Below are 13,268 nucleotides of genomic sequence, written 5' to 3'. Positions count from 1 at the left end.
ATGGGCAAATTTCTAGGCTCAAAAGGCTGTCCAGAGCATACCATACAATCTTTGTCACCTGTAGATACCCTGAAAGTACCTGTCTCCAAGTTACATGTTTACAGGGCAATTGTTTACTCCTGGTCCCTGCAAGAGATGGACCTCTACCCAGGCAGGGAGAGCAGTGCAGCTCCACCCTGCTGTGCATCTTTGCAAAGGTAAGTGTTGTTTCTTTACAGTGAGAGAGGTGGGATGGATGTTTCTATGTTCTTATAGGATGCAAGAACCCTGAATCAATCTACAATGTTGTTAATTGTAGTTAGCAGAGTTTCATAGGTCATAATTCTAGAAAGCAAGAGTGAAATCCCTGGTGGAGTTCAGCAGTTACCCAATAAGTAAGCTTATTCCTTAGTTCATCCAAAAAACCACTTAGGGGAGTGGTCCTGCCCTAAAAAAAGTGTTGCTAAGAGAACTGCTACCAATGCTACAATTACTGCAGTCCTTACTGCTCTGAAAGAGCTGGTATTCACATGTGTGCAGCCTCTATTGTGATCCTTTACTGAAATGCTTGCAAGGCATTACTGGAATAAAGAATTAAAAGGGAGCTGCTGTGCATAACTAATATCTTGCCTGTTTTGAGTCCTCTGCCTGTGGACACTGCTCTGAATGTATGCTGTTCTTTGCTGATGGGCCTAGCTACACTGGTGTGTGCAGGACATCAGGCACTTGCTAAAAGCTTCTCTCGTCTCTAGGTTTGGTTTCTGGTGTACAGAGGAGTGAGAAGCTCTTAAACTGTCTGGACTGTCAGTAAACAAATGCAGCTGTGTATACCCACAACAGTACTTGCATTCCTTAACACTTGAACAGTTCTAGGATTAAACATTAGACAAATTGAGGTTATTTTAGTAACTGGCTTAATAGATGCTGCCTCAGGCCCTTAGGTTATTTCCTTAGGGGAAATAAAACACTGTATCTGGTTGCCACAGTAACCTTGCCTTGAAATTACCTAGGCAGATTGCACTTGAAACTGTTGATCCTATAGCTCTGGGTCTGCATAGGAATCTAAACAGTGTCACTGAAAGAGGAGACCTTGGTCTTTGATAGTAAGGATCTTCCTTTCAGCTGTGACACTGTAGCAGGTTTCACTAGTTTTCAGCATGTCTAGCATCTAATTCTTAGTGTAATTACTCTCTGTCTCTAGCTAATCCTTAAATATAGCTGCCCAAGTGACACATTTCACTACAGCTCTTACTAGAAAGTAGGACACCATCCTACATGGCTTGCTGTTATTTGTAGTCTGACTTTTTTTTGTTCTAGAGGAAGAAAAGCCAGAAATAGAAATACTCTAGAAAGAAGCATGTCCTTTCATAAATCCTACATGTCTTGTCAGTCATAATCATTACAAAAAATTAAAAATCACACCATAATTTCAGTAGGAGTTGAGAAATAAAAAAAAAAGATACTGAAAGATTTGAAGGGGAGGTTCAAAGCTTGGTAGGAACAGTAAGTCAAATATAAGGGAGGTTGAGTCTCATCCTGGGCCTGGGACTGCAGTACCTATTTTTGTCTATCTTTGATCTTCAGCTTTATTAGTATTGCCCAGGAGACCTTTCATTATAAAAACTGGAGCTGACTGCTATATGCCAAACAACAAAGGGGTATCTTCACAGGTCTTTGTGGTTGCAATTTTTCTGTTTCACAAAGAAAGCAGAATTACCAGAAATATTTTAGATTGGGTTATCTGACTACCTTAACCTCTCCTGGGTGTAGATTTATATTTGTCCATGTAATGAACAATATGTTTAGGACTGAAGGTCTTGCATGAGGCATTCTGTTTGGAAGAAATGGGGACAGAAAATACAAAATTAGTGGTCTGCAGATTAGGCCACTTATAATGGCTGATTTGTATTGAGATATAAGTTAATAATATAAAACAATCTATTTTCATTTCAATAGATCTGTTGTGGCCTGAAGGGAAGCATTCTCCTCTGTTGACAATTAGAGCTGATGGTGTTGGGGAAGGGAACAATATCTTTATCTATTTATTTTTTTTTAATTCCCTTTGTTAAATGTGTGGAACTTTTAAGCATGTTAGTAGAGTGTCTTGACCAAGGCAAACAATCAGTGCTTGACTGCTGTTAAGTGCAAGAGGGTAAAGATAAATAAGGTTGTAAAAGCAACGAGGCAGCATGCAGGTTTAATTTAAATAGAAATGGCATGAGTTGCAGTAGCACAGGGATGCCCTCTTTCCTAATTTCTCTTCCCTGTTTATTTCTCAAACATCAGTCTAAGCCATTGTGGTGTGTTGTGGAAATATAATCCAGTATGTGGCCTGATATTTCAAAACTCTTAATGGGATTGTAAACTGACATCTGTTTTCCAACAGATGTTTTCCAGTCTTTCAAGTGGGAGCAATAATGATTCTCCTCTTCCCAAGATATATTAAGTGCCTATTTAAATCAGAAATCGGGTTGCATTCAGCATACAATGATCCTGGTGACGTGATAGTCTAAGAATCAAACCTGAGGCTCATCCTGTTGACAGGTGTATTCTTTCAGAAGCTGAGGTGAAGAATAGAGTAAGCCAATAGGATTTATAACATGAAGAAAGAAGAAAATCCAGATGTTTGTCTCCTGTCCAGTGAATTTCCTGCAAAAATAGGGCAAAGCCCTAATCTTTAGCTCAAAGGTGCCATGCTAGTCAGTTCTTCTGTACGTGCAAGTTCTATGAGCTTAAAGAAGCAGTGATGAACTGACAGAGTCCTTATGAAATAGTGCTGCAATGCACTACTGCAGAGCACAGCTCTGGTGCCCAGAGCAACCCTGGCAAAGTGGTGTGAGAGGGACAAGTTTTCTTGCCTCACTTGAAAAAGTTGGGGCCCATAACAATGCTGCCTGCATCTTTTGTTTGTCCTTTGTCCTGTAATCTCCATAGCCAAGTTATGTGTAAGAACAGGATGAAACCCAGTAATGGCTTTCAGCAGGACAAGTTTCATGATTGTTCCACTGAAATCAGTTTCCAAACACCCTCCTCTCTCCCACCTAAAAGAACCTGAACCCAACCCCCCATATCTCATTGTTTTATTGCTACTTTTTTTTTTTTTTAAAAGAAGGGCTGTTAATCTATATTAGATTCTGCCTCACAGTGGGAGGTGCTTTAACTAATGCTTTCTGTTTAATGAAGCCTAATATTTTTGTTTGCTATAGCTATGAGGAGCTAAAATCTTCTCTGGAGAAATCATGTGAGTATTCTCTATTATTTGATACACAACTTTTCTCCCAAAGGATGTTATTCTACTTTTCCTCTCCACATTAAAGCATAATGAACAAATACTTCTAGGGACTGTTCAGAAGTGGCAGCCTGCACACGAGTTATAGGTAACATTCCTTCAAGCCTATTCATTATAGGGAAGGCACTGTTTTTCATTTACAAATCATCCCCTTCTCAATCTTCCCATTTGTTTTTTCAGCTGCTTCTACATTTCCACAGAACAAAGCTTTTGATGCTTTATATGTGGCTGGGGTAATCTGAGTAAGGTTATTTTTTTCCCCCCCCTCCTCTTTCTTCAGCTAAAAATAAACCTCTACAGAAAAGGAGCCAAATATATGTGAATGTGTTTGTGTGACTAAAAAAAAATAAAATATTGAGAATATTTCACCTTCCAATCTAAAATCCATTCATACTAAGCACCTGCCTTTTGATACATCACTAATCACCTGTCCTGGTCTGTTTGTTAATTATTAAAATGGGAAAGACCAGACTATTTGTTCTCAGCTACTCCCATTTGATTGTGTCTTTTCTTTAGCTTGCTTACAAGAAAATTCAAAATGGAAGCATTTGGTCACAGGAAAGTGCCTCAGGCCATGATGCATTTTGGAAAAAGACATTTCTTGGCCCTGAGTCTCCTGGACACTCGTCCAGTTGGAGCCCTCTGAGCATTGGAAACCAAGGCAGAGGGAGGGTGTGGGGGACACTGTGAAAGCCTGCCCATCTCCAAATATTCTGTCTGCAAAGGACATGGTGCAGGTGATAACTCCTCTCCCTGAGAAGTTTAACAAGAACTGAACTGTTTCCCTGCTCCTAACTTTGCTCCTATTTTAAGTATTTTGTTTGTGAATCTGCCAGAAAGAAAAATTGTGTTGTGTCTCTTTGAAGTGTGTGTATAAGAAGGCTAACTATTTACAGTATCTAGGTAAAAAAGAAATAATTTAAGAGTAGGTCATTGCTTCCTCCCCAGTCAAAGTCATTTTTCCCTTACGGGCAGAATTCCACTTGTAGGGGAAGAAATCAAGTTAGCTCTGTTAAATTCTTGTTTATTAACATTTGGTTCTTGTAGTGTAGAGATTTTTCAACTGGTCTCAATTCATCCATATGTCATCCTTAATAATCAGGTTATTTTTCTCACTTGGCTTCCTTGGAAAGCTTAAGGCATAGTGGTTTTTTTGGTGGCTTTTATTTGGTTGGTTTTTGGGGTTTTTTTTCCTCCTTTCTGGCAAGAATGCCTTTATCATTGGAAAAAAAGGTTAATATTTCAGTTTAAGCACAAGTGTGAAAAAAAACCACACTTGCTCCAGAGGATGAAGTGGCTACCCTGGCAGAGGTTGTGTGCTTATTCAGTAAAAGGTTCTGTGTTGTTTTGCAGTGAAAAATGTTTCCACGTTTTCCATGAATGCAATAGAAAGATACTGCCTGCCTCCATAGTGAATAATTAAACAGGGGTTTCAAGCAGAATTCAAATGGTCTCACAACAAGCTTTGCAAACACTTAATGAAATTCAGGCACTGACTTCTTACAGCATGCTTCTCTGCATCCAGCATACTGCTGGTCTTATAATTAATAAATTGATTGTGTGGCTGTTTTTTGAAATTTCAGCTAAGAAATTTCCAGCTCCACCCTAGCAGGCAGGAATTAGAGATTTTATTGCCACTGAGAAAACTGCCACTTCCTTAGGCAAGGCTGATTTTGTATCCTCCAGCTGCTAAAAAGGATGGTCCTATTCCCTTTGCCCCACTTCAGGTGTTATCTTTGTGTCATTTCCTCTACCAGCTCCAGAGCGTGTCTGACCCTTTCACCAGCCTTTTCCTCTTCCTTAACTCCACAGATAAGGACAGAAAACTGAGGGGCTGGAAGGTTTTTCTTCAATTAGGTGGTGTGCCAGAGGGAGAGCTTGTGCAAAGAAGGAGGGAAATGTGGGCAGCTGGAAGCAGGAGAGAGCAAAACAAGGTATTTGGTTGATTCAGCGACCTGGTGCAACATCACCCTGAACTCTCCTGCAGAGAAGCCGGGCAATTTTAAACAATGTACACTGAATCACACCACAAACTACGGTGTCTCTTAGCAGACCTCACGAGATGTAGTTCAGAGTTTGCCCAGCCTCAGTTTGAGTTACTTGTAACTATCGGATTACAAGAAAGCAAGGAGCTAAGGAACAAAAGAAACAGTAACTAGCAGATCAAAGTCTCTATCTCTGCCTTGTTCTTGATGACGTGAAGGAAATGAACTGCCCTGGAAAACATGATATCAGCGTTTCATTTATTTTGATGCTGGAATCTTAGTCAGGACTCAGTTTGTAAGGATATCAGATGTATTTCATCTACTGAGCAATCTTAAAAGGTAAATGCAGCCTGGATAGGGGCAGGAGCCATCTGGCTGCTAACCCATCACATCTGGTGTGCCAAGAGGAAATAATGAGAGGCTGCACTGTTTTGCTTTTCTTCTCAGTAAATCGCTGCCTGATGATGATCACCACATTTTTCCCTTTTTGGAATAGTTTTGTGACATGTGATTGTGTTCATTATGGTAACTTCGGAAGCCAGAGAAGCGGGGTTCTGTTTGCTGTGTCCTGTACAAGCACATTCACAGAAATGCCTGACTCAGAGGCTATAATCTAAATTCACAAGAGGAACCATATGGTGTGGAAGAAATATTAGATTCATCAAGAAATGGTTCTCCCCTCTAAAGGTGCATGGGTTATTTTAAAATTGACAATGTCCCAAATTGCTCTGTAATGTGATTTTCACTCACACGCTTATTCTCTCTCTTTTGTTCTTGGTCAAATACAGAGACCCTCAGGTATAATAAACACAAGTTTAGAGGGCTCTACAATGAAACTACTTTTGCTTATTCATATAAACATGCTCAGTATTTAATAGCTTCTAATGCCTGTAGTGAGTTGTAATATTGAAATAAAAATAGATTTCCCTTTAAGATATTTTATTACTAGTATTAAAATTGCTTTCACAATTATTCCATCCTCTTGCTGGCAGAATATTCTTCTATCTTAATGCATATTGCAAATGATTAAGCATCATGTTCCAAAGGTGACCTCATCAGGTGGGAATGTCATAGTTACCAGGTAGAAGGCAAACAATGATGTAATGAACAGAGCCGACTCATTTTAGTACCAACAGAAAGACTCAAAAAGCCTGAGCACCACATGATATCACCCCTCACAAATGACTGAGAATAAAGCCGTGGGCAGACATTTTGTGCACTTGAGAAGCTTTCCTATTTGTACATTTGTGATTCTTCCTCAAACAATGGGAAATCACAGACAGACATGAAAATGTTGTGGGATCCCTGTTGCCTCCCTTGAGCATCCATTGCCAGGCTCCACCGTTGCCTTGGAAACTGGGTAGGCAGGGCTTGATGCAGGCAAGGGAGGAGGCTGTGGCAGAGTTTTGACTGCCGAGGGGCCCCTGTGTGTTCCTGGGCCCATGCCCTGCCTTTCTATGAATGGGAGAATTTAGGCTTTCATTTGCAATTCTGACAACTTAGAATTTATAGAGCTATATTAAAAAAAAACAAAAACAAAACAATAGGGAACACCCATATCTATTTAAGTATCTTTGTTGGCTAAGATTTGTTTAAGTGTTTGCCATAAGGAAAGGTTCTGAATTGACATTCAAGTAGTTGACATTTAGTTCGATTCACTGTGTGTTCATGGATGTTCAGCATTGCTGAAGGAACTCGTACACATAAACATGTACTTCCCTTTAGGTACTCAGAATAAAACCTGGAGCTACATCCCACCCTGAAAAATACAGTGGGGATCTGTGAAGAGACCAGTATTACAGTATCTTATTTTCCTAATTTCCTAGTTTCTAAATAAAAGCTCAGAATTCTCAGTGGAATAACTTTAAAGGAGGTCATTGTGTGCATGTGGGAAAACAACATCTCCAGTAGTGTTCAGGTGTCTTCAAGATAAGATTCATAATGCTTCAAGCTGGAATATTCTGGCACCCAAAAAGCTCGTCAGTGTCTGTGGATCCCTCAGAGATGCAGTTGTGTTGCAGTTCTACCAGTAGTTAGAAGATGTAACTGCCTGCTGCTACCCAAAGGAGTGGGTTATGCCTAGAGCAAGTACAAATGTATATGTAGAAGTGGTATGAACAATAACAAAGACTGCCTGTGATTAAGTGTTGCTGAAATATGTCAAAGGAAAATACTGACGACAGCTGGGATATAAAGAGCACAAACTCCTAAAGAATTTGGTGAAAAGATCTCAGTGCCAGCACAGCCCTGGATACTCTGTGATTGCAAAAGCCACATGGAATAGCACCACACTTAATTCCCTGTGTTGCAAAGCTCAAGCCAATCTGTGCTCATGACATTTCACAGCAGCTGAGGTTTCTGTACTAGGCAAGAAAATGAGCTACAGTTGATAAGAAAGTCAATTCACTGGAGCAAACTGAGAGGCACTTTTGAAAATACAGCCAAAGCACTTTTTCAAGGTCATAGCAGCCAAATTCCAAATTCCAGGCAAAGATATGGTACTTCTTTAGTCACTAGTATGTCCTGCTGTTGATAAAAAAAAAAAAAGAAAAGAAAAAAAGAAAAGAAAAGAAAAAAAAAAAAAAGAGACTGGTGACATTATACATTGATTTATATTGTGTTAAGCATAGCTAACCTGAGTATCATGTAAACAATTCTGATCATTCTGACTTTATTCTTCATAGTGATAATGATTTCCCACATCAATTATTACCTCACCTTTGCAAAAATCTTCTTGTTTTGAAGGTGTTATAACACCTATTGCAATATAATGTTATAATGTAGTGTGAAACTGAGATTAATAAACTGCCAGTCTGGTGTTGCTGATTACACACAGCCTCCTGCTCCTCTTTTTCATACAACCACACAATTGTGGTGGTTGGACAGAACCTCTGGGATTATCTAGTCTAGTCCTTTACTTTGCCTAACAAGGTTAGCTAGAACCCTGTACCTGAGCAAAGCTGCTTTTTTTTTTTTTTATGTTCAGGTTTCTGTATTTCATTCTGTGTCTACTGCCCCTCTTCCTGTCACTGTACACCTCTGAGAGGAGCCTGGCTCTATCTTTTTTACTGCCTCCTATCAAGTATTTATACACATTGATAAGAATCCTCCAAGCCTTCTCCAGGAAAATTGGTCCCAGGTCTCAGCCATTCCTTGTAGGACAGATGCCCCATTTCCTTAACAGCCTTCATGGCCTTTCATTGGACTCACTCCAAAATGCCCATCTCTCTCTCATATTGGGGAGCCCAGAATTGGATGTAAAACTCCAGATGTGTCCCACCCCAGCTTATACCCTTCCTTGACCTGCTGGTTACAGTCTTCCTTAAACAAGGATGTTGCTGGACAACCCTTGCTGTTAGGGCACACTGCTCACTCATGTCAACTTAGTGTCCATCAGGATCCCCAGGTCTTTTTTGGCCAAGCTCCTTTCCATCTGGGTGGTCCCCAGCATGTACTAGTTTGGTGGGTTGTTCCTTTCCAGGTGCAGGACTTTGCACTTCCCTTTGTTAAACTGCATGAGGTTCCTGTCAGCCTGTTTCTCCAGCCTACTGAGGTCACTCTGGATTGGCAGCCAGCACAACCCCCTGGTGTATCAGTCCCTCCTCCCAGTTCTGTATCATCAGCAGACCTGCTGAGAGTGCACTCTCTTGTCATTTAACTCACTAATGGAGCAGTGGATCAGTCTAATGGCTACTAATGGCCAAGGATCAGTCACTGGAGTACAGCACCAGTGGCTGGCGTCTGAATTTCATGTTGCTGGTGTTAAGCCCTTCAGCTTGGCAGTTCAGCCAGTTTTCACTCCATCTGACTGTCCATCTGTCTAAGCCATACCTCATCAATTGGCCTATGGGGATGTTATAGGAGACAGTTCAAAAGCCTTCACAAAATAAACAATGTTAATTACGCTCAGACTGTTGACACTTCGCAAAGTTTTAGAGTTTGCAGTACCATGCTGTCCCCTTGGAGGTTTAATGTTGTGCTTAAAATGAACTCTCTCCAGTTCGACTATGCTGAACACAAGGTACATTGTTTTGCATCCTCTTTACCAATCTATCCCTTGATTTTTGGTGGGCTGTCATCTCACTGCCCTGGTGCTAGTGTACAGCTGTCTTCAACAGGGTGGCCAGTTGGGTGGCCAAGCTACTTTCACTTCTGAAAAAAAAAATGAGAGCTGTGAATCAAATACTGTTTTACAATCAAGTTCAATAGTTTCTGCACAATCCATTATAGACCATGCTGAAATTTGTTTCAGATGTTTTCCTTGGCAGCAGTGCAGATACAGGTGTGTATCACAGTTGATTCAATTATATTCTTGTTGTCCTTGAACTGTCCCTCCTTCCTTGGTCATCCACCATGTACTTATCTCAGTTTTTTTCTGTGAGAGGTCAGGCAGAGATGCTACTAGCAGGATTCAAAGTTTTCAAAAATGAGGTGTGTCACAGGTGTGTCGTAACACAGACTATAACTTCACTTACAGAAAAGAAACATATCCCATTCCTGTGTGTTATAAACTGCTATCACTGCTGGATAACTCCCAGAAAAAGCCATTCTTTAGCAGCAGCAGAAAATCTCATGCTAGTCTTTTGTGTTTCTGAAATTAGAGCCTCATGTATACACGTTTAGCAGCAATATAGCAATATCTAAAGCAGAGTTTTGTGCTTGAAAGTGGCTACGGGCTTTAACATCACCACTCTGCTTGTTTCAGGTGCCCAAGCTACAGAAAAATTATACTTGTGCTTCAAACATACTGAAACATGATTAAACAGGCCTGAGCTAGAAATACAGGCTTGAGGGTGCTAATAAAACATAACAGCATGTGCTTTGCTGCTGTGGCGTAGTAGAGTTGAAGGAAGCAAGGGGACGAGTTCCAACAGGTGTGCAAAGAAGAGTTAGGCGGTTTTGTTTTCTTTTTCACCCCAAGATAAGCCACATCGTATCCGATTCCAGCCTTTTCCCCGACGGCTAAAGGCGAAGCTCCCCCGGCGCCCCAAGCCAGCGGTGTTTAGCATGCGGAGGGGCGCCCAGCCTGTCTCTCCCGGCCCGGACCCGGACGCGGAGCCCGACCGGGCCATGGAGACAATGCCCGGGCCCGGCCCGCCCCGCGCCCTTCCCGCCGCACGTCACCGGCGGGGCGGGCCGCGGCGCCCCATTTAAGGGGCAGCGAGGGGCGCGGCCGTCGCAGCGGCGAGTGCAGGAGCAGGCGGTGAAGGAGGCGGCAGCAGCAGCAGCTTCGGAGGCCGGCACCATGCGTGAGATCGTGCACATCCAGGCCGGGCAGTGCGGCAACCAGATCGGAGCAAAGGTACGGACGGGCGCGGAAGCGGGGCGCTCCTGCGGGTCACACCTCGCGGGTGGCGCGCAGCCCGTTCCGAAATGAAACGAGGTTTGCTGAGGTGTCGTGGCTCCTGCCCCTGTGTCCCCCGTCCCTGCCGCTCGGAGCTGCCGTGGGGCTGGGTGGGGCAGGGATATGCCCGCGCTCCCGCCCGCCCTTCCCGCAGGCAGCCGCGGCCATCCCGCGCTGCCTCGCCCCTCGGCGGCCACGGCGCCAGCTCCCGAGGGAGGGAACGGGAGGTGCCTCGGTGCCACTGGACGTGTGCAGGTGTTGCCATCTTGTAGCTGCTACAGGGTCTTAAGCCAATGCTAGACAATGGGAGGATACTAAACCGATATAGCTAGAGATGGCCACGCTTTGGATACAAGCTACAAAGGAATTAACTTGCACTTCAGTGCTCTGGCTGCTCGTCAGCCTGCTGCTAGTTCAGCTGCTGCGGCCAGCGGAGACCTTGTGCACTGACTCACCTTCCCACCCGGCAGCTGACATGCAAGGGAGTGGTCAGGGCCCGGAATGCATGGGCCGCACTGGGAGTGTGTGATTGGCATTGGCCAGCTGTTTCCACTGGCAGTGGAAATGGCTAATTGCCATTTTTCAAAAATTTCCTCTAGTTCTGGGAGGTCATCAGTGATGAGCATGGCATTGATCCCACGGGCAGCTACCACGGGGACAGCGAGCTGCAGCTGGAGAGGATCAACGTCTACTACAATGAAGCTGCTGGTAAGTGCCTGCTTCCTCAGATGGCCTTAAATAAATGGGGTAGGCATGACAGTTCACTGAGGCTGGAAAAATCCCTGAACAAGAGCTGTCATCTGCCACTGACTCCTCTAAGAGACCTTTGTTCTCAGAAAGGATCTGATAACATGGCAGTCTTGATTGTGACAGAGCCTCTCCAGAGAAATGCAGGGAGGTGGAAGGGAGCACAGCAGGGCTCCTGTAACACTGGCTGCCGACTGCGGGGCTGTGACGCTGCTGCTGGTTCCTCCCACAGGTAACAAGTATGTCCCCCGTGCCATCCTCGTGGACCTGGAACCCGGCACCATGGACTCTGTGCGCTCCGGCCCCTTTGGACAGATCTTCCGTCCCGACAACTTTGTCTTTGGTGAGTGACTGCGGGGTGGAGGAATTGCCAGAGTAGGAACTCCTGACACAGAAAAGACTTGGAGCGAGCATGCAAGTGTCTCTGGGGAACCGGAATCCCCCTAGCAGAGTGGGGATGGAAGGGAGGGGAGGAGCCCGTAGGGAAGGGGCAGTGGCATCATCCGTGCTTGTCCCCGGGACGTTAACGTGGCCCCTGGCTTGCGGTGTGCCCTGTAGGTCAGAGCGGGGCTGGCAACAACTGGGCCAAGGGGCACTACACGGAAGGCGCAGAGCTGGTGGACTCCGTGCTGGACGTGGTGAGGAAGGAGTCGGAGAGCTGTGACTGCCTCCAGGGCTTCCAGTTGACCCACTCTCTGGGCGGAGGCACGGGCTCCGGCATGGGCACCCTCCTGATCAGCAAGATCCGGGAGGAGTACCCCGACCGCATCATGAACACCTTCAGCGTCATGCCCTCGCCCAAGGTGTCGGACACGGTGGTGGAGCCCTACAATGCCACCCTCTCTGTGCACCAGCTGGTGGAGAACACGGACGAGACCTACTGCATTGACAACGAGGCCCTGTATGACATTTGCTTCCGCACCCTGAAGCTGACCACTCCCACCTACGGGGACCTCAACCACCTGGTGTCGGCCACCATGAGCGGCGTGACCACCTGCCTTCGCTTCCCCGGCCAGCTGAACGCCGACCTGCGCAAGCTGGCGGTCAACATGGTGCCTTTCCCGCGGCTGCACTTCTTCATGCCGGGCTTTGCCCCGCTGACCAGCCGCGGCAGCCAGCAGTACCGCGCCCTGACGGTGCCCGAGCTGACGCAGCAGATGTTCGACTCCAAGAACATGATGGCCGCCTGCGACCCCCGCCACGGCCGCTACCTGACGGTGGCCGCCATCTTCCGGGGCCGCATGTCCATGAAGGAGGTGGACGAGCAGATGCTCAACGTGCAGAACAAGAACAGCAGCTACTTTGTGGAGTGGATCCCCAACAACGTGAAGACGGCCGTCTGCGACATCCCCCCGCGCGGCCTCAAGATGTCGGCCACCTTCATCGGCAACAGCACGGCCATCCAGGAGCTCTTCAAGAGGATCTCGGAGCAGTTCACGGCCATGTTCCGGCGCAAGGCTTTCTTGCACTGGTACACCGGCGAGGGCATGGATGAAATGGAGTTCACGGAGGCCGAGAGCAACATGAACGACCTGGTCTCTGAATACCAGCAATACCAGGATGCCACTGCTGATGAGCAGGGGGAGTTCGAAGAGGAGGGAGAGGAGGATGAGGCTTAAGCTGCCTGGTATCAAAGGAGCTTCTGTAAGCAGGCATGCATCTGAATGACTTCTGATAGTGGTGGTGAAGCATGTTTTCTAGAAACTATGTACCCAATTATCCTCTCAGCTTTTGTGACTTTGCCAGATTTCTCAATGTAACAGTTCTGAATCCTAATTCTTACAATGTTTTTTTGTCGTTTAATATTAAGAGCACATAAAGGCATGTATTCAAGATCATGGTTTCTGTCTTTCTTAATACCTGTATTGGACAAAGAACAGCTGTTCAGCCTAGGTGGCAACAAGTAAGTTTCAAGACACGTCAG

The 13,268-nt window shown here is 45.0% G+C and overlaps 1 protein-coding gene across 1 annotated transcript; it reads left to right on the top strand.

Annotated features, from left to right (window-relative positions):
* Window positions 1-10,423: 10,423 nt before the first annotated feature.
* Window positions 10,424-13,179, top strand: LOC102112119 (tubulin beta-1 chain). The gene is made up of 4 exons (XM_005525326.2): window positions 10,424-10,555; window positions 11,197-11,305; window positions 11,577-11,687; window positions 11,903-13,179. The coding sequence occupies exons 1-4, from the start codon at window positions 10,499-10,501 to the stop codon at window positions 12,961-12,963; spliced, it is 1,338 nt and encodes a 445-aa protein (XP_005525383.1). The 5' UTR covers window positions 10,424-10,498; the 3' UTR covers window positions 12,964-13,179.
* Window positions 13,180-13,268: the final 89 nt, after the last annotated feature.

Source organism: Pseudopodoces humilis, chromosome 1, assembly GCF_049639895.1.
Source record: "Pseudopodoces humilis isolate 2021_Gansu_Grassland_sample_001 chromosome 1, ASM4963989v1, whole genome shotgun sequence".
Taxonomy (NCBI): domain Eukaryota; kingdom Metazoa; phylum Chordata; class Aves; order Passeriformes; family Paridae; genus Pseudopodoces; species Pseudopodoces humilis.
This window is presented reverse-complemented; position numbering and strand designations above follow the sequence as displayed.

What these genes read in the sequence shown, in the direction of transcription:
- LOC102112119 (XM_005525326.2), top strand. Translation starts at nt 10,499, where the DNA reads ATGCGTGAGATCGTGCACATCCAGGCCGGGCAGTGCGGCAACCAGATC. An exon ending in GCAACCAGATCGGAGCAAAG is followed by an intron (nt 10,556 to 11,196) that starts GTACGGACGGGC and finishes AATTTCCTCTAG; the next exon opens with TTCTGGGAGGTCATCAGTGA. An exon ending in CTACTACAATGAAGCTGCTG is followed by an intron (nt 11,306 to 11,576) that starts GTAAGTGCCTGC and finishes TTCCTCCCACAG; the next exon opens with GTAACAAGTATGTCCCCCGT.